The sequence below is a fragment of the Kalmanozyma brasiliensis genome, assembly GCF_000497045.1.
Source record: "Kalmanozyma brasiliensis GHG001 unplaced genomic scaffold PSEUBRA_SCAF23, whole genome shotgun sequence".
NCBI classification, from domain to species: domain Eukaryota; kingdom Fungi; phylum Basidiomycota; class Ustilaginomycetes; order Ustilaginales; genus Kalmanozyma; species Kalmanozyma brasiliensis.
In genome coordinates this window covers 187,580-212,699 of record NW_015961963.1, presented here as the reverse complement: position 1 = coordinate 212,699, position 25,120 = coordinate 187,580, and the positions used below count along the sequence as shown (strand labels likewise).

At 58.6% G+C, this 25,120-nt stretch overlaps 8 protein-coding genes across 8 annotated transcripts; 4 read left to right on the top strand and 4 right to left on the bottom strand.

Annotated features, from left to right (window-relative positions):
• Positions 1-550: 550 nt before the first annotated feature.
• Positions 551-1,918, bottom strand: PSEUBRA_003630 (protein of unknown function DUF3533; the record flags this gene model as incomplete). The annotated part of the gene is made up of 1 exon (XM_016436686.1): positions 551-1,918. The coding sequence occupies one exon, from the start codon at positions 1,916-1,918 to the stop codon at positions 551-553; it is 1,368 nt and encodes a 455-aa protein (XP_016291988.1).
• A 3,030-nt stretch (positions 1,919-4,948) lies between these two features.
• PSEUBRA_003629 (Ribonucleotide reductase small subunit) lies at positions 4,949-6,384 on the top strand (the record flags this gene model as incomplete). The annotated part of the gene is made up of 3 exons (XM_016436724.1): positions 4,949-5,269; positions 5,351-6,160; positions 6,259-6,384. 3 exons carry the CDS (start codon positions 4,949-4,951, stop codon positions 6,382-6,384), a joined length of 1,257 nt encoding a protein of 418 aa, XP_016291987.1.
• A 785-nt stretch (positions 6,385-7,169) lies between these two features.
• Positions 7,170-8,024, top strand: PSEUBRA_003628 (uncharacterized protein; the record flags this gene model as incomplete). The annotated part of the gene is made up of 1 exon (XM_059465112.1): positions 7,170-8,024. One exon carries the CDS (start codon positions 7,170-7,172, stop codon positions 8,022-8,024), a length of 855 nt encoding a protein of 284 aa, XP_059321420.1.
• Positions 8,025-8,857: 833 nt separating this feature from the next.
• PSEUBRA_003627 (Zinc finger, RING-type) lies at positions 8,858-10,702 on the top strand (the record flags this gene model as incomplete). The annotated part of the gene is made up of 1 exon (XM_059465111.1): positions 8,858-10,702. One exon carries the CDS (start codon positions 8,858-8,860, stop codon positions 10,700-10,702), a length of 1,845 nt encoding a protein of 614 aa, XP_059320615.1.
• A 242-nt stretch (positions 10,703-10,944) lies between these two features.
• Positions 10,945-14,547, bottom strand: PSEUBRA_003626 (uncharacterized protein; the record flags this gene model as incomplete). The annotated part of the gene is made up of 1 exon (XM_059465110.1): positions 10,945-14,547. The coding sequence occupies one exon, from the start codon at positions 14,545-14,547 to the stop codon at positions 10,945-10,947; it is 3,603 nt and encodes a 1,200-aa protein (XP_059320614.1).
• A 754-nt stretch (positions 14,548-15,301) lies between these two features.
• On the top strand, positions 15,302-16,972 carry PSEUBRA_003625 (uncharacterized protein; the record flags this gene model as incomplete). Its single annotated transcript, XM_016436718.1, has 1 exon — positions 15,302-16,972. One exon carries the CDS (start codon positions 15,302-15,304, stop codon positions 16,970-16,972), a length of 1,671 nt encoding a protein of 556 aa, XP_016291984.1.
• A 156-nt stretch (positions 16,973-17,128) lies between these two features.
• Positions 17,129-17,935, bottom strand: PSEUBRA_003624 (NAD(P)-binding domain protein; the record flags this gene model as incomplete). The annotated part of the gene is made up of 1 exon (XM_016436707.1): positions 17,129-17,935. One exon carries the CDS (start codon positions 17,933-17,935, stop codon positions 17,129-17,131), a length of 807 nt encoding a protein of 268 aa, XP_016291983.1.
• Positions 17,936-18,406: 471 nt separating this feature from the next.
• Positions 18,407-22,243, bottom strand: PSEUBRA_003623 (Elongator complex protein 5; the record flags this gene model as incomplete). The annotated part of the gene is made up of 1 exon (XM_016436693.2): positions 18,407-22,243. One exon carries the CDS (start codon positions 22,241-22,243, stop codon positions 18,407-18,409), a length of 3,837 nt encoding a protein of 1,278 aa, XP_016291982.2.
• Between the last annotated feature and the right edge of the window lie 2,877 nt (positions 22,244-25,120).

Here is a 25,120-nt window from a genome sequence, read left to right as displayed (position 1 = left end):
GAGCACATCGTGCTGTTGAAGTAAGAGTGGCGAGGGCTTTCAAGGGGGCTACGTCAAGGAGGTGAACTACTTCTACCCCGCCGACTGAGCCCCCTTTGGCTCGCAAAAGCGCTCTGTGCGCAGCGCCAAGGCTGAATGCTCAGCTGCCCGATCTAACTGTCGCAGCAAGACGCACCAGACGAGTCGCGAGAACGATCCGACGCCTGGGAAAGGGGGGCTGAGGGCAAAGAGCAGTCTGATCGGAAGCGATCCGAATCGAGTCCACCAAGCTGCTCCGGCTTCATCCGCCGTCTCAGGTCGATTCCCACGCTCGCAAGTCACGGAGCATCTGACCATCGGGTGGTATCCGAACCTGCCGGACCACCCGCGAAACTGAGTCAACAGACGCAGTCGAGCTTGCACACGCACCAAGGTTGCAGACATGCATTTGTATTACAAGTGTACAAGTGTACAAGTGTACAAGGACGGGATTATAACAATTCTACAGGGAGAGCGAGACGAGGCAGATGAAGCGATACGAGTCACGCGTCGCACGATACCCGAAGCTACATTACGACGAAGCTGGTGGCTGTCCGTTCTGCTTCTGCTGCGCTGCCTGACGTGCCTTCATGACCGGCTTTCGTTCGAGGTGCATCCAAAGTGGCAAGGTCAACAAGACAACCACCAGCCAAGCCCAGAGAATGCCAAAGTGCTTGAGAATCTCGATGCGCTGACCGACGTCAAAGATGATCTTGACGTAGATCATGCGAATGTTGTAGAAGGGCATGGCGTATCCGTATCTGTAGAATGAGGGAGACAGCTCGATAGGCAGATTGGCCACCGAGACGTTGATGATGATCCAAAAGACGAGCGAGAGACCGATGAACTTGGGACCGACGAGCGAGATGGCACACTCGGTGACAAAGCCCAGAACGCACATGCCGACAAAGGTAGTCGCCCACCAGATCATGAATCCAGCGCCGTAGCTGAAGGTCCTACCAAAGGGCACTTCGAAGGCGATGTTGAGGAGCGAGATCATGAGCGAGGTGAAGAAGTAGGCTACGAGCGGGACGGTGATGCGCATAGCGACCAGCGAGCGGAAGCGCAGGAATGGCTGCAGAGGCTGCCTCGCGCCGAAGCCGGCCATGGTGGTGATGAAGGCCAAGATGCAGAGGTAGATGAGACCAACGACGAGCACGGCGATGGCAACCGGTACATCGTAGGGACGCAGGTCGCGTTGGTTGAGGATGACAGGCGAGACAAGCGTCTGAGGTGCTCGGGCAAGGTTGTTGATGGCCGTCTGGTTGCCCGCAGCGCCGGAAAGATACTCGGCGGCGAATTGCGAGCCGAGCTGTGTCATTGCCTGTTGGAGCGTCTTCATGGCCGGGGAAAGCACCATGGAGGGCACCACCTGGAAGTTGCGAGCCGTTGCGTAGCTCAGCGAGACGAGCGAGGTGGGGTCATACGAAGCATCGCCGTTGGCGCGCGCCTGTTCGAGCTTGGCTGTGGCACCTTCGGCCACAGTGACGACCAGCCATACAGACTGGGCGTTGGTGATCTCGTAGTCGATCTGATCCTGATTGGGGTAGCGTGCAGGGTCGATGACGGTCCAGGTGCTGTGTGGCTTTGCGCCCGTGTTGGCAGCCAGCAAGGCCTCCTGAACGGCCGAACCGACCGCACCGTTATCGCGATTGATGACCCACGCATTGAGATTGGGCGAGAGATCGATCTCTTTCCAGACCGAGCCCCAGTAGATGGAGACTACCGCCCAGATGGCGATCATGACAAAGACAGTAGCGCCGCCGACTGCTTTGAGGTACTCGCCGCGCTGCGCTCGAAGCCTTGGTGACCAGAACGTCTCTTGGCCGAGCTGTGGTGGCTGTCGCGCGGGTGTCGCCGCGGTGGACGACTCGTCCGAGGCATTCTCCTTTGTGTTCATCGTGTGGGCGGGAGTATGGGTTGCAGAGGAATTGGCTTCTGCCGAGCTGTGAGAGGTGGATCTTTGGACTGCGGACATGAGATGAGGGGGTGCTCTGGATGTCGAGGATCCGTTGTGCGAGGTGTGTGGGGGCTGACTCCGTTTCCGTCGAGTGAGGAGCCTGGGCTGAGATCTATGGCGGAAGGGGATGTTGCAGAGGTGTCAAGGGTGGACCTCCTTTTGTAGGGGAGATGGTGTTGCGGATGATTCACAGCAGGTGGTATAGGGGAAGCTCAGGCTTGTCGTGATTCCGAGCGTGGCATCCTCGTGCAACGTCAAGTTCTGAACACACGTCTCCGTGGAGACAGCCGAAGATCAGCTGAGTGGGCAATGCTTGGCTCGACTCAAGTTAGCTCATAAGCAAGCTTGGCGGTCCAAAAACAAGAAACGTGGCTCATCGTCTTTGGCCAGAATTCGACGGCGGAACAACACACGGCAGCGCAGAGGTTAAAGCCGTTGAGCAGCAAGCCACATTTTGACCCTTCCCTTCCGCAGGTTCGGCGAGAGAAATTCGAGATTCGCCCGTCTCGCCTGCAAGCACACTCAGCCTCTCTCTCTCCTTTCCTCCTCACAACTGCGCGTCAACAGGCGGACTCCGACTGGACTTCGACTTCCCTGCTTCCGTCATCCCTTCCTAGCCGAAAAAGCAGCCGACAAGGTTGAGAACATCGCAATCCTCGTCCTACTCGATGATATCGACCGCCGGTTGGACCTCACTGTTTGCGCCTTGTGTTAGCGCAGTGAGACAGCGGGTTAGACACCAGCGGATCGTTCGGCCAATCGATGAAAAAGGGGCTGAGCCAACTTGGCGTTGTGAGCCGGCGATACCGCTTTCGGCTTTCCCGCGGCGTCTCGCGAATAAGTTTGACGCTCCCGCTCTGCGCGGTATTTCCGGTTCTCGAAGCGTTGCTCAGCTCGGTCCTCGTATCATTCAACCCAAATCGCTGCGTTGCTTGTGCGGAATCGTTCGACGTCCGCGGCATCGAGCTCCTTACTCGTCTATCATACTATACGACTGCTCGCCGACCATTGACACGGGACGCTGCTCTGGATTGAAGTATACGCCTCCAGAAAGCATTCGGCATCTTGCGGAGCCACAGGGGTTGGGGCGAGTCCCCATCTCGCTGTCTGATCGTGGACGGTGAAAGGTGTGTCCTGTCTGCACTTCGCAAGCAGATCAGGTGCTGGCATCTCATCAAGTGAGCGCGAATCGACCCGATCACGCCGATCTTGTAGGTCAGGCGTTAATCCAGGCTGCTACGCGATCGCCGGCGTCCATGCTCGCGTTACGCATCGCTTTCTTCGGAACAACTTTTTCTTTGCGAGCTCGCACAGAGGTGTTCCTGCCTGAATGAGCTGATGAGACTGAGCAGAAAAAGGCACGGAAGGGGTGAGAAACGAAGCTCGCAGGCAGGTCCGCCAAGGTTGCCTCTTCACGCGACAATCACTCAGGGTTCGCTCATGTTTCTTGTGGACTGGGGCCGTTTCCCTCAAGCAGCTGTGCGGCCACGAGTCTTATGCAAGGTCTTTGGACAGCCAATCAGGCTCGACGAGTCCGCTATGACCGCTGCTCACATTGACGCATGCCAAGCCGGGCGGCGGACAGCGTCTAGCCGGACCGGACACGCGCTTGCATCTTATCAGATTAAGATCGCGTCTCATTCTTGATCGCGCGTAGGTCGGCTTTGATCTCACCTTGCAGCGCGATTCCCCGGCAGCAGCAACGCGTGTGCTGTTCCAAGATCAAAGCGGGCTCTGCGCGGCGATCGAACTCTCTCATCGTCCCATGCATCCGCTAGCACTCCGCTCTGGTCCCTACTGTAGTCTTGGTCGAAGGGATGCGCACGGCCCAGACCTTTTATTGAGCAATGCTGTCGCGCCGTCGCACTACAGAGGAACGAGCGAAGAACAAGCAGCAGGCATGGAGAGACTTCATGGTACTGGTGAGCCCGCGGCAGGCTGTCTCGACTACGACTCAAATCACATTTCTTTGCTTCATCGCAAGACTCTAAGACGCTATGACGCTCCGATGCGAACGAGCTCCGACCGACGGAGGAGTCAGAGGTAGTGTCTGCAGCCACAGATTGCTGTCTTGGCAAGATGAGCTTAGGACTAAGTGCGACACACCTGCTCACGCGACTGTGAGGGGAAGCGTGAACATTGCACTTACTGACAGCGAACAGAAGGAAGTTCGCGCCTCGGAGTTCTTTACGCGATTGAGTTGCAGGTCAGCTCAGCTGCGCTTGCGAACTTCATGCATGGTCTCGACCGACCTGTGATGAAGAATGAGGCTCGCATCAAGCCACGTCGAGCGCGTTCATCAAACGCCCGACCAACACGTCTCTCACTCCAATTTGACTGGCCCTGCAATGGCGTAAACGGACGCGTCCGCAATTTTGGACAGTCGATATGTCGCGCCCTGCTGCTGTAGAAATTACACTTTTAAATTACACGCGTGTCGTGTAGAGAGCGCGAAGAATTTTCTACAGTTGCAGAGCGCAGAGTTGGACGCAGAATGAACAGAGAGAGACAGTCTGATGTCAGCGTTTTGGCAGCAGCCGAGTCTGACTGTCCAAACTCCCTTTCTCATACTGCGCTGTGCTGCCTGTCAAGTCGCGCTCGCCTTTCTACGCCGAGCTGAGAGAGGGAGAGCCCAAACGCGTTGATCATTTCAGTCACCGCCGCTCGCAACACCACACGCTTTTTTCTTGTTGTCCTACCTTCATCACGTCGCTCTCTCCCCCCCCCCACTGCTCCTCCAACAGCGCGTCCCGAGTCAGGCCCAGCAAAGGTACATAAGTTGCTTCTTCTTGGTCTTCGATCATTCCTTCCTTCCATCCAACAGCATCACCTCTTCCCTGCCGCGACACCACCCCCTCTAGCCATCGTCGCTTCCTCCTTCATCGCATACCCTCGGCGCCATCATCGTTGCAGCCGTCCTCCATCCCCATCACCATCCACCTCCCCATCCACTTGCACAACATCACAGCCATGTCTGCCGTCACTCAGCACAACCTCGAGACCCCTTCCAAGAAGGTCGCAGCTGGCCTCGCTGGCATCGACGTCAACGCCACCCCTTCCAAGAAGGCCGCCGCCAAGATCAGCGCGCAGAACGATGACGACTTCTCCGACCCCGGCTTCCTCACCAAGGGCAAGATCGTAGATGCAGCCAAGACTACCGACGTCGCCGCTGCTGACTCTGAGGATGTCCACGGCAAGTTTGTCGGCGACGTTGACCTGCCCGAGGAGGAGGAGCCTCTCCTTGTCGAGACCAGCCGTCGTTTCGTTCTCTTCCCCATCCGCTTCAACGAGGTGAGTCTTCTGCATCTCTCCCAAGCATACATCATCACTTTTGTCCTCTGACACTGACAATCTTCCTCTCCCACAATATAGATCTGGCAAATGTACAAGAAGGCCGAGGCCTCCTTCTGGACCGCCGAGGAGATCGACCTCTCCAAGGACCTCCACGACTGGGACAACAAGCTCAACGACAACGAGCGCCACTTCATCTCGCACGTCCTTGCCTTCTTTGCCGCTTCCGACGGTATCGTCAACGAGAACCTCGTCGAGCGATTCAGCTCCGAGGTCCAGGCTGCCGAGGCTCGCTGCTTCTACGGTTTCCAGATCATGATGGAGAACATTCACTCCGAGACCTACTCGCTCCTCATCGACACCTACATCCGTGAGCCCGAGCAGCGCGAGTTCCTCTTTGACGCCGTCGAGACCATCCCCGTCGTCAAGCAGAAGGCTGACTGGGCTCTCCGTTGGATCAGCGACCGTCGCGCCACCTTCGCCGAGCGCCTCGTCGCCTTCGCCGCCGTCGAGGGTATCTTCTTCTCTGGTTCCTTCGCCTCCATCTTCTGGCTCAAGAAGCGCGGTCTCATGCCCGGTCTTACCTTCTCCAACGAGCTCATCTCGCGTGACGAGGGTCTTCACACCGACTTCGCCTGCCTTCTCTTCAGCCACCTCAAGAAGCGCGCGCACCCCGACACCGTGCTCAAGATCATCAGCGAGGCCGTCGAGATCGAGAAGGCTTTCCTCACCGACGCCCTTCCCTGCAGTCTTATCGGCATGAACGCTGCCTTGATGCGCCAGTACATCGAGTACGTCGCCGACCGCCTGCTTGTATCGCTCGGAAACCCCGTTCACTATGCGGCGACCAACCCTTTCGACTTTATGGAAAATATCAGCCTACAGGGCAAGGTAAGCAGCTCATTCCCTTACGTTTTTGGCCTTTTTTCAAGCGAAACAATGCTGACTCTTCCCCACTCTCTTCTTTTGCTTCTGCTCCATCTTTCCAGACCAACTTCTTCGAGAAGAAGGTGGCCGAGTACGCAAAGACCGGTGTGGCACGCAGGGAGAACGAGGAGGGTGGTGACGGCACGCAGAAGAACACACACACCTTCTCGCTCGAGGAGGACTTCTGAGCTGGTCTCTCCTTCACTTCTGCTTCTCGTCTCTGTATCACCGTCGGTCATTTCGCGCATTCGTTCCTTGTACACTAGCTTCTTTTCTCTGCATGTTTCTCTCACTTTGGATCTTTGGCACTCATCGTATCATACCACCACTGCAAACAAACGTCGCCACCCCTTTTGTTTGGGTCTGCGACTGTGAGGCTGTTGAATTGCGAGCCCCTTGAGTGAGCTTTGCGTGTGACAGATCTGCAGTCAACCTGCGCCAAGTTTGCCTGATTAACTTCCTCACCGAGCCGGCTCCGCAATGCTCTCGCCGCTTGAGCGGCTTGGCTAGCGCTCTTTGGCTGCTCTGCTTGTGAGAGCGCGAATCCACTTCCGTTGCCTTCGAGCGCTACATCCTCGTGCAGCGCAGCGGCTTGACTTCGCCCGAATGAGCGAGCTTCGCTTCATTTGCAAAATCAGTCGAGCTGTCGAATACCTCGTCGTCAAGCGTGTCTGCGCAGGCCGTTCTACACTTGCGGCGCTTCTGCGCTCAAACTTGTTTCGAACAATCTACGTGGTCTGTCGAGTGGACACTTTAGTGCCCTTTGATCCCTGTCGACGCATTGAGCCCAAATGAATCTGTGCTGAGATGCTGATTGCGCTCCTGCCTGCGGTTGTGCCGGTATCGGCGTGTCCTACCCTCATTTCCATCCTTTAAGAACCACCACAGCTCAAGTCTGCGCTTCTCGACCTTTCATCATCATTTTTGCAAGTCTCCCTTCGACAGAACAGTGACTTTGTCTCCCACCATCGAGATGGAGCCGGCGGGCGAAGTGACAATCATCAAGGCTATACTGTCTCAAGAATTCGCCGCTCTTCCCGTTTCCCTTGTATCCCTCAAGCTCAAGACGGGGTTCAAACGCATCGAATGGAATGACGACAGTCTCGCCGCCGCCTTGCTTCGGAACAGATGGGATGATAGCGTGAACTTCAGCGCCTTCTTCCAATGTCCGGCCGAGACTGAGCAGCATTTAGCCGAAGTTATCCGGAGAACCTACGGCTACGAAGGTGTCCAATACGTCACAGCATCGACCACCACCACTTCCGACTGCGTCGCCGAGCCTGGTGATTCACAGGCCACGTACCGATCGCCTAGTCGCGAAGCGACTCTGGAAGATCCTCAGACGATTCCTCACCCACCCGCCGCCACCGCCTTGCCCGATGCCACGACGGTCCAGTTCAGCCCAGATGCATGGTCTCAATACGTCGGACCTCGCAACCGAACGGCTGTGCGCATGCCGGAGCGCGCCGCCTTTCTCAGTCGGTGGAGACACAGACCACGCCACGATGGAGAGACATACAACATCATTGGCACAATCGATCGCATCTCCCCTTTCGCGATCAAAGAGGACTCGGTCAAGCTTTGGCAGCTCCGTTTCGATGAAGGTTACGCGGTCTATTGCTGGTTGTTCGCCCTTCCGACTTCGACTAGATCGGAACGACACGAGCTACAGGGTCTGAAGCCCGGAGACGTTATCGCTTGCTTTAACGTCAAAGGCTCGTTGGGGGGCGCGCTGATCACCAACGAAAGCGAGATCTTTGTCGCCGTCAATGAGGCTGAAGGCAGACGCTGCGTGGCCGAAGCCAACCCCGCCGAAGCAGACCCCTGAAGCGCCGAGGTCAGCTCGCGCCCAATCCTTGTCTCTCGCCTCGATGTTGTCTTCCTTTCGCCTGGTTTCTGGTTCGCTTCGACCCTCGATCCACCGCTCAATCCTACTGTACCGCCTTGGGTCACTTCTCGACCGTCTGCGCGTCGCAACGATGACAGTCTACAGACTGCACGTCGAGCCTCTCTGACTCGTCTGCATACTGTCTTGATCAATACAATACAATTCCTCTCACGACCATGCACATGCGGGCGATGAAGTCCCGGGCCAGCCTGAGTGTTAGTGTTGATGGCGCTTTCTTGGCTGGGAGGAGACGTCGTGCAGGAGGCGATCTTACAATCTGACCCCGTGCCAAAAATCCACTTTGCGAGAAGCTTGTAGAAATTCGCGGCGTGCTGCCAGCTATGCCGGCACCTGAAGCCCTTAGCTCATACGTGGAGGTTCAAGGGTCCATCGACGACTGAGCCTTCACTGTAACTCGACCGCAAATGCCAACTTAGATCGGCGCCGCATCTGAATGAGCTGGAGCTTTCTAAGCGTTCCGAAAGCTCGTTCGCAAGTGAGCTTGACCAGCAAGTGCGAATGGGTGAGGAGAAGGCGGCAAAAAGTGGAGCGGAAGTGAGTGCCGAGGCTGCAGGTGCATCGGCTATCAAATTGCGCACGGAAATAAGGTCAGACGAGGTGTGCATCAAACGACGCTGTCTCCTCCTCGCACAGCACTTCTTCAACCGGCTCATCGTGCTCCTTAACCTTCCCTTCTCTCCATCATCACATGCTGACACCCAATCGCACCACAGCGTGAACCGTCATCACATGGCGCAAGTCATTCAACCAAAATGGAGAACACAGACTCCTCTTCGCCTTCGGGTGACCCGCCCCGCTCTGCGGACGATACCCGACAGCTGAATGAAGCTCAGTCTGGAACCCCTCCGTCGTCCACTGCGCATGTTCTCACAACCAATCCGCAGCCATCATCCTCAAATGCGGAATCGTCCGAGGCTCGCTCAGCAGAAGCTCAGCCATCTCAGCCAGGCCACCCGTCGCCGAGCCAAGCCGCTCCTGCGACCACTTTATGGGAGAACTTCATGGCCAGCTTCCGCACTGTCATTCACGGCAGCGAGCCGCAGACGCAGCAGTCGCGAGACGCAAGCACATCCAGCGCCGCTTCTGCATCGAATGCGCAACCTCAAGAGAGCACGGCCACTCAGCCAACACCAGCACCGTCTCGCACAGAATCATCGTCTGCAGGCGCAGGTGCTGAGCCAAGCGCCTCGAGTCAGCAGACGACCACCACAGAGTTCGACACAAACTCGAGCAGGCTCCCGCGCCCTCCGGTCTTCTTCCGACTTCCTTTCGCTGGAGCCGACGGGAATCCTGCCTTGCTCGCATTCCATCCGCAGCCCTTGCCTCCTCGAGATAGCGGTGCTCCCTCAGCAGCTCAGCCCGCATCGACAAATCAGAACGGCTCACAGAATTCAGCGTCGCAATCAAGACCCGACGCTCAGCCCCAGGTACAAGGAAATGCAGCTAACACGGCTGCAACCGACCCACATTCTCACCCGCACCCAGATGGTCATGTCCCCATCGCCCCCCTTTTCGTGCCGTTTGGCGCATCGCCCATGCCCTTCAGCTTCATCTACGACGCCAACACTCAAACAGCGTGGCCCATCGCCCAAGTCACCCCTGGCAGTCCTCCTGGCGGACCCTCCCCCGACGCACCCGAATCCCAACAACCCCGCCTCGTTGCCGGCCCGCCCTTCCGCATCATCCTCGACATCCACTTCACCGCGCCACCTCCACCGGAACAGCCGGACGCGCGCAAAGCCGCCTCCTACGTTGCACAGCTCGAGCGGGCCGATGCAGAGCTCCGCGCACGCATGGCGCGCCTCGGCATGGGCAGCATCGGCGGCTTCGGCGATGACCAGGATGCTCTGCTCGGGTGCGGCATTTGTCTCGACAGCTATGCGTCGGACGATCGACCTGAATGGATCGATGGGCCGAAGAGTCAGGATGAGGCTGTCGTTGCCGTTCCTTGTCCGGGACACCACACGTTGCACGCGGGATGTCTGAGGGACTGGTTGGAGAAGCTACCGCCATCGCAGTGGACTTGTCCCTTTTGCCGCACAAACCTGTCAGTCTCGACATCGACGTCGGCTAAAGCGATCTCGAGCGCGAGTACGCAACATACGACGCTGCGGGAGGAGGTGAGAGCGAGAGAACGACAAGTTGGATGGCGATGTGACGCACCTGCCTGTCTCCCACGCTACCCCGTCACCGACCCAACCGACGCGGGGGGAGGACACCTGGAGCTGCCCGAAACAAGCGAGGATATGACCACCGACCTCGTCCGTCTCTCTCCCTGCCACCACGCAGTGCACCTCGATTGCCTCTGCACCGCCATGCGCGTGGAGAACGATCTGGTCGCCACGTCGATCGATGCGCTCCCCGACGAGGAGGAGGGAGAGCGCGATACGGTGGGCAAATGGGTCACCTGTCCGGCGTGCAGGAAGGAGTGTTGGGCGGAACTGCCGTTGCGACGACGACCGCTTCGAGCGGGTGCGGCTGGCGAGACGGAGAAGCCCTCGCACTCAGCCGAGGAGACGTCGTCAACTGACATGCCAGAAAAGGTCGATCACGATTCGGAGGAGGACGCTGTCGTGGCTATGCTCGCGTCCAACTAACCTCGATTTTATCCGTATCATTACCCCAGTTTTCGTTCTCTGGAAGTCGTCCGCATCATGTACTTGTAGCAATCACTGCAATCTCGCAACTTCGCATTCGCATTCATTCAACGTCATTGCAACATGCTCGGACTGGCGATGAGCCGCCGTGCTCCACAGCTTGGCTCGGATATTTGTCGCATGTCCTCATCACACATCACGTTCCCTGCTTCGCATCGTAACTCGATATATTCTGTCATGGTCTACTTTCCAGCGTCAAAAAACGCCACGCGCTCCTGGAGCGTGGCCCTATGACCCACGGGTCTCCCCTTGCCGACACCGAACGCGGCGCTCGCTGGGCCATTGACGCACGCCGCATCGTCGAAGGTATAACTCGGCGTTCTACTGATCCGTCCTCCCTGTCTGGCTGGCACCGTCGTCACTGACCCGAGTGAAGGAGCGGCGGGAAGGGTAAAACGTTTCTTCTCGACCAGACCCAATTTTGCACTGGTGGACGGCGAGGAAGGGGCGAATTTGTGTGCGTACAGCTTGGTCGGCGAGATCCGACCCGGACTCGCGACGGGGGAAACGGCGAGGGTGGTGGGGAAATGTGTCTTGACCGGGCTGGTTTCGCGCATGTACGGCAGGATGGAGCCGCGCAAACTGTCCTCGGATGCATCCGGCTTGTGGGTGGTGGGTGTCTCGACGGCGGGCGATGGAGGAGCTTCGATGGTCGGGGTAAGCGGTTCTTCCACTGCCTCGGATGCAGAGCCCGAGTGCGAGGAGGAGTGCGAGAAGCTCTTCCTGACGGCCACGTCGTGTGCCGAGTGCTCCGACTGGTGTGCGGTGGGACGAGGGAAGCTGTTGCTATCGATCGCAGCGAGCGCCGCGGCAATGTCGCTGCTCCCACTCATCTCGGCTTCGTCGTCCTTGCTGGGATCGGTCTTGGGTTCCTCTTCCTGCGGAACGGAGGGAGAGACAGTGTAGCTGGTGTCCCTCGACCCTTCCCCTTCCATCAGTGCCTTTAGGCGGTCCTCGACCGACGAGACCTTCCTCATCCCACCCTGCTGCTCGTCCGTCGATGCGTCGGGCGACAACCTCTCTTGCTGCCCCTGTCCGAGTGGTTGCCCGAGAACCGACGTGTACCGCGGTCGACCATTGGGACTCACCGACCTATCCCTCGTGTACTTCTCCTTCCTGCTCTCGCTGGCAAACCCAAAATTCGCCTTGGTCGGCGAGACCCTTGTCCCACTGTCTGCGCCACTCGTCGTGCTCGGCTCCTTCTTCTCCTCCACGGGCGAGATCATGGGTCTGCTGGCCAGCACATGACCCGAAGTAGACGCCGTGACAGCCGCCAAACTCCCGAAACTCGACACAGAGTTGCTGACCGTGACTCCACCCGGTCCCACACCCCTGGCGACGGTGGCCACCAACTCCCGTGCCTCGCGCAATTCGCGCGTGGCCGCATCCAACTGTCGCACCTCGTGTCGCATGAGGTTGGTCATTTGTTGCACCCACACGTCCATCTCTGCGCTTTGGGTGGTGGAGGAACGGGCGTGCGGGTTGGAAGCGAGCATCGCATCGCGTTCGATATCCAGCAAACGAGTTTCGAGAGAACGGATGAGCGGGACGGAGTAGCGTTCGAAACGGTAGAAGCGCGACATCATTTCTTGCAACGCATCGCGCAAGGGGAGGGAGGCGGGCATGGGGCCGGCGCCGGGGGAGAGGATGAGTGTGGGCCGCTGGTTGGGTGGGGCTGCGGGGCCAGATCGAGCTGATTCTCGCGTGATCTGATGCGGTCCACTTGGATAGCGCTGCTGCTGTGGAGTCGGCATGCCCTTCGGTGGGGTAGGTGGACCATTAGACCGGATCCGAGCAGCAACCGTCTGTCGAGGATCCGCATTGACACTCGCACGCTGCTGATCCAACGCCTGTTTGCGCTGCGCCTCGATCTGTTCCCGTGCCAACTCCCTTGACCGAGTCTCCTGAATGATGCGCTGGGCAGGGGTCATCGGCTCATCGCGCGAGGCTGACATCCTCGTCGGCGTGGTAGCGGCCGGCAAGTAGGCAGGAACAGGCTTCCTCCCTGGCGGACTCTTCTTTCGACCCAGCTCAAACTCCACCTCATCATCGATCGCTTGGCGCGGTCGAAACTCGCGTTCGTCTGCCGGCCCATCACTTGGTGCAGTCTCACCAAACATGAGTCGTCGTCGTTCCTCATCGACGATGTGACGTGCCTGACGCATGGACGCGAGCTTCTGCGCATACGCCTGGTCGTCATCGTTTGACCTGGGTGCGTCCGCCACCAGCGGAAAGGCCGTATAATCCGACGCATTGGTCCAATCCTTCTCGTCCGCTCGGGGAGAACGTCCAAAGACGCCTTTGAACCATTTCCCCGCCAGCCCGCCGTCGTGGGAGCCGCTCCGAGCCGTATCGTCATGACTGCGCTGCTGCCTAACCTCTCGATCCCCAGGTGACTTGGACATGAGGTTTGAGAGGAAGCCGGAGTTGTTGGGACTCGCGCGCGCCGGCGAGACCGAGCCGCGGCGCGTCTCTTCTCCGTTGCTGAAACGAAGGGGCGAGTGCGAGGATCGGCCGAAAGGAATGTCGACCGGCGAGGGTAGGCCGTCGAGTCGTTGAACACTCTTTTCGCTGTCCTTGCGCGAACGATTGCCAAAGCCAAAGGAGAAGCGACTGGAACGGCTGGGCGACTCGTCCCGGCTCTCGTGGCCGGGTGCATGCTGAGGTGGGAGCAAGGGGAAGCTCAGGTCGCCGCGCTGCTCGTGGGGAGTAGGACCTGCGCTGTGCTGCCGAGGAGCGTGTTGGTGCTGGAGAGGCTGGATCTGGTATGAAGCGTCGTGAGAAGCTGTATGAGGGTTGTAGATCGGACCGGACGGCGAGGGAGGGCCGCCAGGGAAATGGCGAGGTCCGGAGAGACCAGCGTTGCGGGCAGCTGCGGCAGGACTTGGACCGCGAGAGGCTGCGTGCTGCTGCTGCTGCTGCTGCTGCTGTTGCTGCTGATACTGGTGATGAGCTTGTTGATGGTTGTGGTGTTGCTGCTGTGCAAGACTCTGCGGTCCAACGGTAATACGAGCGACGGGTTTTTTACCTGGCGAAGAAGCCGCAGACTGGGCAGAACCATCACGGCGCTGATCAGAGGACTGGTCGAAGCTATCGCTACCATCCGGGATGGACTTGCGCGGAGATCGACCGCGCTCCTTTGTGCCCCTTTGAAAATCGCCGGCGGTCATGCTGCCGGACGGACTGGGAGGACGGTAGAAAGGAGACTGCTGGTAGGCAGCAGCGGACTCGGGTCTTCCGTCGTTGGAAGAGCGGGCGGTGCCGTATCCAACACCACCACCTGGTCCTCCCGGCGGAACACCGAGACTGGCGACAGCGCCGAGTGGCTTGCTCTTGGATCGTCGATACTGAAGCTGCTGTTGCTGGCCTTCATCGTCCGAGTCTTCGAGCGTCATCCTCTTGGCGGCGGGGGAAGACGAGTGCTGACGGGAGTTGTTGGAGTTGAAGCGCTGGTCGCGAGCGGGCGAGGTCTGGAGCGAGACACCTCCGGAAGCGCGGATGACGCTCTTGACGACGAAGCTGGAACCAGAGCCCGACGGGCTGATGGCGCTGTTGATGGGACTGGCGGAGAGCCTGCGGGAGCCAAGCGCATCGTAGCCGGTGTCGAGGCTGAGACCGGCTTGGGCCTGGGTGTTGGGGCTGGAGGAACGAGATCGGTTGAAAGGCCAAAGCTTGCGTGCCGGTGAAGAGGCTCGATCGTCGTAAGATTTGTTCATAGAGAGATATTCGGAGGTGCGTGCATCGGGCACAAAGCTGTAATGATGAGGGCTGGCGTTGTTGGCCATGTTGAGAGTAGACCTTGCTGCGTCTTTGTTGAGGCGCTGAGGATGAGAGGTCAGGAAGGGTAGTGTCAGGGAGAGCGCCAAACAGTGATGACAGCGAAGGTGTTAATCACCCACTGGTGGTACTAGGGTGAGATGGTGGAGCAGAACGAAGCGGAAGAAGTGAGGCGGGAAAGCGGAGAAGAAGGGCAATGCAGGGATGGAAGCGTGGAAGTTGAATCCGAGAGGCGCTTAGCCTCTGCCATTTTATGCACCTTTGCGTGCGCATGAGCTGCGTACAGCAGGTGCCTCTCTCTCCCTCTCGGCGCAGCTTCCCGTTCATCTCATCACGACTCCTGAACACTCTCAAGCCCCTACTGACCACACACAGCGTCTTCATATGCACTTGCGATCAACTACTTATGACTAGAGAAAGGGGCTGTCTTGTCAGCTCACTAGGAAGGCAAAGGCGGAGTTGAACACTGAATCCTCAGAAAGGGGCTCTCACAGTCAACGGACCCGTTTAGGGGCAAAACTCCACACTCTGTCGACACGCAACTCAAATATTCACGCGCCGCTTGAATCACGTGCAGCCGCAATTTTCCAACGGTCTAACAAATCAGGAGAATTCAGCCGAGCGCTTTCTTCCAAAGTCACCGCGCATTTCGCCGACGTCAGCGGTCAAATCACGGACCACTCGTCATCCTCCTATCTCTGGCTGAGCTGAACTTTGCCTCTCTGCATCATCGACCCTCATCGCTGCCAGTGAACCATCAAGATGGAGAGCGAGCCATCAACGAGCAGTATGCCATCCGAGCCGTCTTCGAGCAAGATCGCATCCACCTTGACCATCAAGAACCTCCGCCTCCCTCCACACGCATACGCCGGCCTCAACCACATCCATCTCCCCGACGACCATCAAACGCTCCCCCTCGTCGACCTAGACTATGTTCATTTCGAGACGTCTTCCTCCTCTCCTACCACAAACATTGTCGAGGTGCGACTCCAGCCATCCTCCTCCACCTCGACCTCCCCGCCGTTCGAGCGCTTCCACCCGTTCGCCTCCACCTCCCGCGAGATCGCCCCTCGCCTCATCACTGAGCTCGAAACCCCTCCACCGACAACACAAGTCCTCGGCCAATTTACCATCCCTACCCTCCCCTACACGCAGCCGCACACCAACTCCGCCTTCGACGCCCGAGGCAGCCTCGCCATCCCCGGCGGCCTCTGTCATCCGCACATCCATCTCGACAAGGCTTACCTTCTCGACCGGTGCACCCTCTCCACCGGAACATTCGACGAGGCGCTCTCATCGACTGCGGATGCCAAAGCGAAGTTCACGCCCGACGACGTGCGCCAGCGCATGCGACGGTTGGTGGCGAGCAGCGTGAGTCACGGCGTGACGACCATGCGTGCGTTTGTCGAAGTGGACCCCACCGTGGGCCTCATGTGTCTCGAAGCGGCCGTGGAGGTCAAGAAGGAGTACGAGACGAGCTGCGAGGTGCAGATCGTGGCGTTTGCCCAGGATGCGGTGTTCTATCCGGACGACGAGGAGAAGCAACGGGAGATGCAGGCGTTGATGGAGCAAGCTGCGTCAAGGGAGGAAGTGGACGTCGTTGGGTCTGCGCCGTATGTCGAGGCTCTTAGCAAGACCGATGCGCAGCTGCCCGAACGAGAGCGGAAGGTGAAGCAGAAGGGCCAACAAGCGAAGAACATCGATTGGATCTTCGATCTCGCCAAGCGACATGGGAAGCATGTGGACTTTCATCTGGATTACGACCTTGATCCGCCCGGCCCCGTCGAGGAGGGGGAACAATCGATGATACCGTATGTCGTCTCCGTATCCCGCTCGCATCTGTGGGACCACCGCAGCGGCCACAAGAGGAGCATCACCCTGGGTCACTGTACCAAGCTCTCCTGCTTCACCGAGCAGGACCTTGCCCATCTAGCCTCGTGCTTCGGTTCGTCCACGGGTCCACCGATCTCGTTCGTCTCCCTCCCCCCGTCGGACCTGTACATGCAAGGTCGCACCCAACCGTACGCCACACGATCGCGCGCCACCCTCCCCCTGCTCTCTCTCGCTTCCCGTCCCGACCTGAGGGAGCACACAAACTGGGCAATGGGCGTGAACAACGTGTGCAACCTCTTTACGCCGCAAGGGGACGCGGATCCGCTCGCGCTGCTGCCGACGATGGTGGGCGTGTGGCAGTCGGCCAAGCCGGAGGACTGCGAGGTGCTGTTGGGCAGTGTGAGCACACGAGCCCGAATCGCAGCTGGTTTGGACGAAATGTGGAGAGATCTGACGGTGATAGACGGGACAGTGTCGGTGCAAGGTTTGGTGTGCGCGCCGAGCTTCGGGCGGTTGACGATCAAGAATGGGAGGTTGGTGGGACGACGGAGGGTGGTGTCGGAGGTGTTTCCGCTGTTGATGGAGGCGGAGGGGAGGTGATGGGAGGGATCCAGACACACGTTCGCCTCACACATCTGAGCCTTGGGCACAACGCCACGTTCAAGCGGCACTTGCGCACGCCGGAACAACACACCTGGCATCTTCTATCGCGCGAACAAACTCTGACATTACCAAAACACGGTGTGATACCCACGCCTACTGGCGATCAGCGACGCTGCTCCCGGCATCACTAGTAACCACCTGCGCGGTCATATTCTTATCCTTCAACAAATAAACATACGCATTGGCGACATCCTCTGGCTGGCCGACTTTGCCGGTCATCAACTTATCCCCTGTCGCCTTCAAAAACTCCTTTCTCTCCTTTTCGGGGATACCGGCCCAGAGTTCGGTCTCGACCGGGCCAGGAGAGATGGCGTTGATTCGAATTCCGAGGGGGGCGAGGTCGAGCGCCAGGTTTCGGGTCAGACCGTACAACCCTGAGGCGTAGGATGCTACGACGGACCAGTTCGGTAGAGGCTTTTCGGCCACCACACCGGTGGTCAGAACAATCGATCCACCATTCCTCTTCAGGTAGTCGGGAGAACCGGTGGCGACTTTGATCGCCAGCACGGCGCTGATAAACCTTACACTTCCCGCATTGACAATATCCTCGTAGCTCCATTCTTGCAGGGGCTTGGCAGCGATACTGTCGCCGGCGGTGTAGAGGAGGTGATCAAAGCTGCCGACTTTGGAGAAGAACTCCTTGAGGTTTTCTTCCGCGGTGGGACCTTTGAGGTTGAGCGCGTGACCGGAAACGCGCGAGGCGTCGGCATTGTACTGCTGCGCAGGATCGGACAGCTTCGTGATCGCAGCAGTGACCCGATCGGCAGAGGAAGAAGCGATGATGACCGAAACACCCTCTTCGATGAGGGCGGAGGCGGCCGCGAACCCAAGACCCGAGGTGCCCCCGATCACGACGACCTTCTTGCCCTGCAGCACTGCGGCGGTTTTCGAGGTGGCCATGGTTGCGATGCTTGCGTGATACTGATGAGATCGGTGCAGTACGAATGCGTGTGGGGTGAGTGTCGAAGAGATCAACCAGTGTTTCCTGTTGATGCTGATAGTTACCTATACCGCCACAATCCTTGGTGAGAGGCAATAAGTTTATATACCCTCCTCGTCGTCCTTCAACCTTGGCATGGATGACTGGAAGAGCGGTCCTCCAGCCGCACCGACCCAACCGCTGATCCCCGTCCAAGCTTGCGTGCTCTACTCCCCACTTTCACCCGCCGGCGATCCACACCCAATTTTAGCATCCCCTCTTTGCAAGTGCATAGCCGAGCCCTTGTCATCGAATTTCTCACGCAGATGACACAATCTCCCACAAGTGGAGGCTTTGGCCCGCATTTCTCCGTGGACATGCTCGCTCACTTACTCGCGCATTCACCACAAGACACTTCGCTGATATTGTGCGAGATTATCAATTCTAGGCGTTCAAAGATCCAGATCGTCGTCCGGATCCTCGTCGTCTTCGTCATCATCCTGTTCGGGTTCGAAGAAGATGTGCGCGTTGCCTGTGGTTCCCCTCAGCGACTCTTGGTGTTGATGATAAGCGTAGGGGAGGGGGACAGTTTCGCGTCGTTCTCGCTGATCGGTTGTCTCGCCGAGGTTGAACGGGAGCGTGGAGATCATGGAGCTGTGTGCGTCGCCTGGTGCCGGCGTGGCGGTGGCAGTGGGAGTGGCGGTGGTGGTGCGATCGACCATGTCCAACGGTACGAGCTGCGTCGATGGTGCTGTGACAAGGCCGACGAGCTCCTCATGCGTCTTGCCGTTGCGCGCGTGGTAGTGCAGCTCGAGCACCGCGTATCCTGTCCGTGCTGGGTTCAACAGATCTGCCAGGGTAATCACACCCGCTGTCGACTCGCTCTCCCCACTGCCCGTCTCAACAACGTCGAGCGATTCAAAGGCGCACCCTTCGCCAGCCCACCATCCCTGTGTGCCGCCACCCGCCTCGTACGCTGCGATACCCATAGGTCCGCGGCTAGCGACATTCTTGAGGACGTCCCAAAAACGCGTATCCACCTCGTCAGCGTCATCGCCACCGTCCAACCCCAGCACGCGCCTGCTCGCTGCGGGAGTGCAAGGCGGCTTGAGTCCGTACTGCTTGTAGACGTGGCGGAGGAGCGCCGGTGCATGAATTGCGACCGAAAGCAGGGTCCCACCAGATCCGGCAGAGGCGGCACCCCAGATCAACGGCGAATGGAGCGTCGAAAGCAACCCTGCATGGGTGGACGCCTCAACACCGCCCATCTGCAGCCCGACAATCACGCGCGATGACGCACCAACAGAGCCGAGCGTCTCGCGCACCAGCTTGCTGGTCATCGCCACCCCGGTCTCTTCGCCGGCAGCGTGCGCGACAGCGTTGAGCGAGTCGATCACCACCGTGGTCTTAGTCATATTGGCACTAAGGGCGGAGAGCTGGGTGCGAATGCGCTCAACCAGCTCGTCGATCGTCTTGACGGCGTCACCCGCGTCGACGGCAAAGACGTCACCGAGCATGGTCGCGTCAATGACAGCAACCTTGTCGGAGGCGTGCCCGTCGAGGTAGGTTGCAGGCGAACGCAGTGTGGTGACGAGCAGCACAGCGTGGTTGCGCTGAGTAGAGCGAGCGATCATATCGCGCATGAGGCTGACTGACGATTGGACGATCGAGTCTTGGAGGACGACCAGCTGCTTGCCGTGTCGTTGCGAGCTGACGCTCTTGAGGCCGCTAGACGATCCGTCTGCCGGGGCGAAGAGCATGTCGTCCAGCAGACTCTGTCCAAGCGAGGGTGTGCTTGCTGAGCCACCTCGCGACGAGGAGGAAGACGCCGATGTGCTGGCGGCGGAAGCACCTGCCGCTTTGCCGCCAGCCACCGTCGAACTCGAGTTGGAAAGAGCAGACGCCTTGATGGTATCGCATCTCGATCGCATGCCATCCTGCTGTTCATCTGACGTTGACGACGCTGCATTCTCGGAAGAAGGAAAATAAGTCGGTTCACGCACGGCATCTGCTGCTGTGGTCTGGTACTCGACCAGCCCACGTGCCACGGTGAGGACTTGATGGGGCATGAAGGCGCCGACAGAGCGACGTCCTTCCACTTCATGCCCTAGCTGAAAAAACGAAGGCGGCTTGCGCAGCGCCTTGCCCTCCTCGAGATGCTCGGCTCGGCTCTTGAGCGCGGTCGACAGGGCGCACGTCTCGTACATGCGCGGCGAAGCGGGCTCGGCCTCGTCTGCACTAGCTCCCGAAATGGACGAAGGCGTGTGAATCGAGGAGCTGGAAGACGCCGTGTCCGCGGGCAAGGATTCTGCCGACTGCGAGGAGGCGTTGCACGAGAGCGCGTCGGCATCCTGTGAATCCGAGTCGGCGCCCTCGTCACCCGAGGCGTGGTAGTAGGGAGGGAAATCAGAGTGCGGGGCATCGGCATCGACACCCCGGCGCTCGTCGGATTGCGCTCGAAGGTCGGCTACTTCATCTGCCCCCTGGACGTTTCCCGACTGTTGCTCGTCGGACGCCTCCTCCTCTTCAGTTCGTGCTGGCTCTTGCGCTTCGGCGTTGGCGGCGTGGTGGCCGTTCTGACCGTCGGCAACAACAGGCTCCATGTCCTGATGAGCCTCGTGGTGCTCGCCGTTGCCATTTCCGTTGCTCTCGCCATTCGCCTTGCCGCCGTCGCCGAGATGCTCCAGTTCCTCGCGTTCGAGCTCCTCAAGCTCCATGCGCATCTCATCGGCCTCGCGCTGCAAGCTCGTCTTGAACTGTCGAAGAGAGTGGATGAACTCGACCTCGGCAAACTTGTCAAAGGGCTGAGGTGCCTGCCAGCGCGCATTCGACTCGTGATAAGCCTTGAGCCAAGGGTGGCGCAGCGCTTCCTCGGCAGTGAGTCGCTGGTCGGGGTCCCAGGTGAGCAACTTGGCGACGAGGTCGAGCGCTTCCGGGTTGGCGTTGGGATAGAGCTTCTCGAGCGGTACGGCGGGCATGTGGGGCAGCGACTTGATGTACGTCTTGGCACGCTCGGAACCGATCTTGTCGAGCACGGTTTCGGAGGGCGAGCCGAGGACGTTGTTGATGCGAGCAATCTGGTCGACGTAGTCCTTGCCGCCAAAGATGGGGCCACCACCGATCAGCTCGGCGAGGATGCAGCCGACGGACCACATGTCCATCTCAGGACCGTAACCTTCGCGGAAGCAGAGCATGACCTCGGGAGCGCGGTACCATCGAGTGGCGACGTAGCCAGTGAGGGGACCACCGGGGTAGTTGAGACGCTTCTGCTTGCCTTTGGAGTCGGTCTTGTAGAGCTGGACGTGGAGATCCGACGCGGGCGAAGGGGATCGTGCTGAGCCCGAACGCGGCTGCTGCTGTTGTTGCGGTGCTTGTGCTGCGTCAGTGTCAGGACTGGACTGGCGCGCGTCGGTGCGGTCGTCTTCGACGCTGCTTCCGATGCTGGATCTCGGCTTGGACTCGGCGTCGTCGTTGGTGGCGGGTGGCGCGAGGAACTCGTCCGAGTCCGCATAGGCGCGAGCCAGGCCGAGATCGCAGATGCGAAGGGCACAGTCGCCATTGACGAGCAAATTGCTGGGCTTGAGATCGCGGTGGATGACCTTGGCCGAGTGCATGTAACGAACGCCTCTCAAGATCTGAGCCATAAAGTACTGGTGGTGAGCATCCGAGAGCGACTGACCGGAACGAATGATCTGCGAAAGATCGGCTTCGCTTGCGGACAAGACGAGGTAGATTTCGGAAAAGTCGATGAAGGCGGTGTCAAAGTCGAGCAAGGCGGTGACATTGTCGCACAGGCCGATGTGACGAAGCAGCGCCACCTCGCGAAGAGCTCTACGAGCGAGGACGTCCTTCTCAAAGATGCGGGTGACTTTTTTGATGGCGACATTGCACTCGAGCACCTCGTCGCGGCAGAGAGCTACGCAACCGTACGCGCCGATGCCGAGCTCACGGACAAAGGTGTACCTCTGCTTGACGTGGAAGGGGACGCCGAGGCAGCGGAACGAGTGGTAACCGCGAGTTGCCAGGTTGTGGGGTGCTAGAGGATGGTCCTCATTGGTGTATCGAGGTGTGCGGTGAGAGCCGGAGGTGGAGGAAGAGACATTGCGACGGGTGCGTGTGCGAGTGCGCGTTCCTTGCCTCGAGCCGACCTGATGAACAGACGAAGACGAAGAAGGAGACTGTGGTTGTGGTGGTGGTGTCGCCTTGCCGGAACCAACGAGAGCAGCCGAGGAAGACGAGGCGACCGCGTTGGGCTGAGGCGACATTGGGGTGGTGTGTTGTGCTGGCATGGTGAATGGAAGGAGATGCTAGATTGAGCAAAGAAGTGTCGATAGTGGTCGAGCTGATGGAAAAAAGGGATGACTGGATGGTACTGGTGGTGGCAAGAGAAGGAAAGCTGAACCGAATCGACACAAGATGCTGATCGAAAGATGCGACGCAGTGGTCAGGAGTGTGAAAGCTGCTGACTCGTGATAATCATGCGTCGAGTGATGTCAAGAGCTAGCTGCGGGCAAGCGGGTAGAGTGATCTGCAGACCACGCAGCACGGATCGCGTTGGTGGGCGAATGGGCCTGAGTGGGCTGCACACGAGCTGCAGGGTCTCGCTTTGTCAGTGCCGTAGGATCAGATCCGAATAGGGTGACAGGCTATTGTTGGTGGCGTGTGAAAGTCGGCCGTGCTCGTCGCAATGGTTGTCGGAAGCGCCGGTGATGTGCGAAAGGAGCAGGAGGAATGCGCACAGGATCAGCCGGTTGTTTGTAGATGGTGTCCAAGTGCTAGTTATATGAACAACCGACGCGGCTGTTGTTGGGTGGGGAAAAAGTCGAGATGAAAGAGATGAGTGCGAGACGGATGGTTGTCTGACACGCGATGATGATGCTGAAAAGGAGGAAGAGGGAGAGGTGGATCACGCAAAGAGGGAGGCAGGGGATGATGTATGACGAGGAGAGGGCCTCGTAGAGTGTCAAGGGCGCGGGAGTCAGTTGAAAGAGTCAGGCCGACGGGCAACACGACGCAGCGCCAAAAAAGAGGGCAGCAGCGCGCAGCCATCTCACAGCGCCTTGAAGGGGGGAGCGTGAAACGGCTGCCAAAGCGTGTCGGTCGATTTCGAGCTAATCGGAGCAGCGCTATTTGCGCAGATCGAAGCCAAAACTAATTTAAAAGAAAAACAAAAAGAGCAAGGCAGAAAAGTCTCCGTGAGAAAGGGTGCGCGAAGAGAGAGAGAGCTTTTCGCCAGTCAATCAAGGCTAGGTTGATGTCGCCTGTCACGCCGCTGCCCCAAAATTCAGGCAGAACCGCCAGAGTGACCATCCTCGACCCAAACGCGTCTTTGCCTCCAATTTTACCGGAATGATTTATAAGTTCTTTTTTTGCATCGCGCTTCGGTGCTCGCTCACCTTGGACCGACTCACCGCCCTTTTGGCTTGGCTAGGAGATCTTGACCGGTGTCATTGACGTCGGGCTGTCTAGGCCCCTAATGATGAAATTTGGAGTTTGCGGCTCTACCTCCACGACGCTAGCTGGTAGATCTACGCCGTGGCCCCACTCGAACTGAGATGAGCTAGGGTCCAACGCTAGGTCACTCGAGATCGCGCAGTCAGCCGCAGCGATCCTCGCGTGGGTGAAAGTCCAATCAGCATAGATGGAACGACAATGGTCTGAATCACGAGTCGCCCATCTATACAACAGATGCATGCAACATGGCAGTGCCCTGTCGGTGAGATTTCGGCGGTGCCTGTTTGTGCTGAGTGGGAAGAAAAACGAGAGTCGAATTGATGCATTGTTGAGTGGGTCGAGAGAGAGGTGAGCGGATTGTGCCGTCTCTGCAGATGCAGGTGCTGCCGCGGCCAAAGATCGGCGGCATCTGGCCTTTTTTGGCTTCTGTCTCGCTCGCTCGATTGGATTTGCTCTTATTGTTTCAGCAGCCATGATTGTTTGGATCCAAGGCCTCATTGTCCTCAGTCATCGGACGCCTCTTGTTCGGATCACCACCGCCTACCTTTCCGGCTCAATGTGGAAGAGTTCATCCGACAACATCCGGAATGACAGCCAAAGCATCGGGTCAGACGACCGAAGGTAGACTAAAGTCAAACAGACCTAGCGGGACCGACTCGACAGAAAGCTCAGATTGAATTGACCGCCGCTAGCTGCCGCTTTTTTTGAGGCGTCTGTTCGCGGGAACAAGACCGGGACTGCGAGGTGAGTCTCTATCCCGCGTGACCCTTTTGGCTTGGGTCGACGTTGCCTCGCATCTTTCCGTCCTCGTTTCCATTGGCCGCCTTGTGTCTCTCCTCGTTGTCGCACAGACAAGGCGAAATCGAAACTTGTTCAATCATTGTCAAGACATGGCATCACCTGGGCCAGCACATGACCGCTTGAGGCAAGGCTGCTGGAGCCACTACCACCGGTGGAACGCGCACCGGTCCGAGCTGGTCCGCTGTCGACCTGCAATGAGCTGCGTACAGATTCCCGTCTCACCTGCATCCGAACAACAGATGCCTCTCTTTTGCATGTTGGTCCAGACTGCGTCGACATCGGCTTGATCCTTCCCGAACCTCTCTATCTCGACTGAGTCTCAATCCTTACGAGTCGACGGCATGAAAAAGACACCGACTGTGGTTCTTTGCTTTAATCCCATCTGAGACACTGCTGAGTCCCAATCCTGCAGAACTGGTCCTTTGCGTCGGCAATCTCTCTTGCTTTCGCTCGCCTTGCTCGCTCGCTCGCTCTCTCGCATGGATGCATGTGTCCAGTCTGTTGTCGGCACCACTCGTCACACCGTCGCATGCAGGGTCGCTTCTCGAGAAATCAATGCATGCGTGACACAGTCAGATGCCAAGCTGCTCTGTGCGACCGACTTTGGTCATTGCTTCTCCCGTTTGTTGACACGAAGAGACAATCATGCTAGATGGTCATCGTTGTCATCTCGTTCCTCAGGTAGCAAGATGCGGCTGTGTGAGCTGTTTCCAGGGTCGACGGCCAAAGACCGCGCCTCAACCCCGGCAAAAAATAATACAAGTCGGCTCCCCTTCTTTTACTCTTTCGTCTTGGCTTGGCCAGCGCCACCGGTCGCCTACATTTGCCGAGCTGCGTGTCACGGTGTTGTACCAGCCACGAGCTGCACCGGTCATCCTCGCTTGCGATGCCATCGTGATGCCAACCACCAA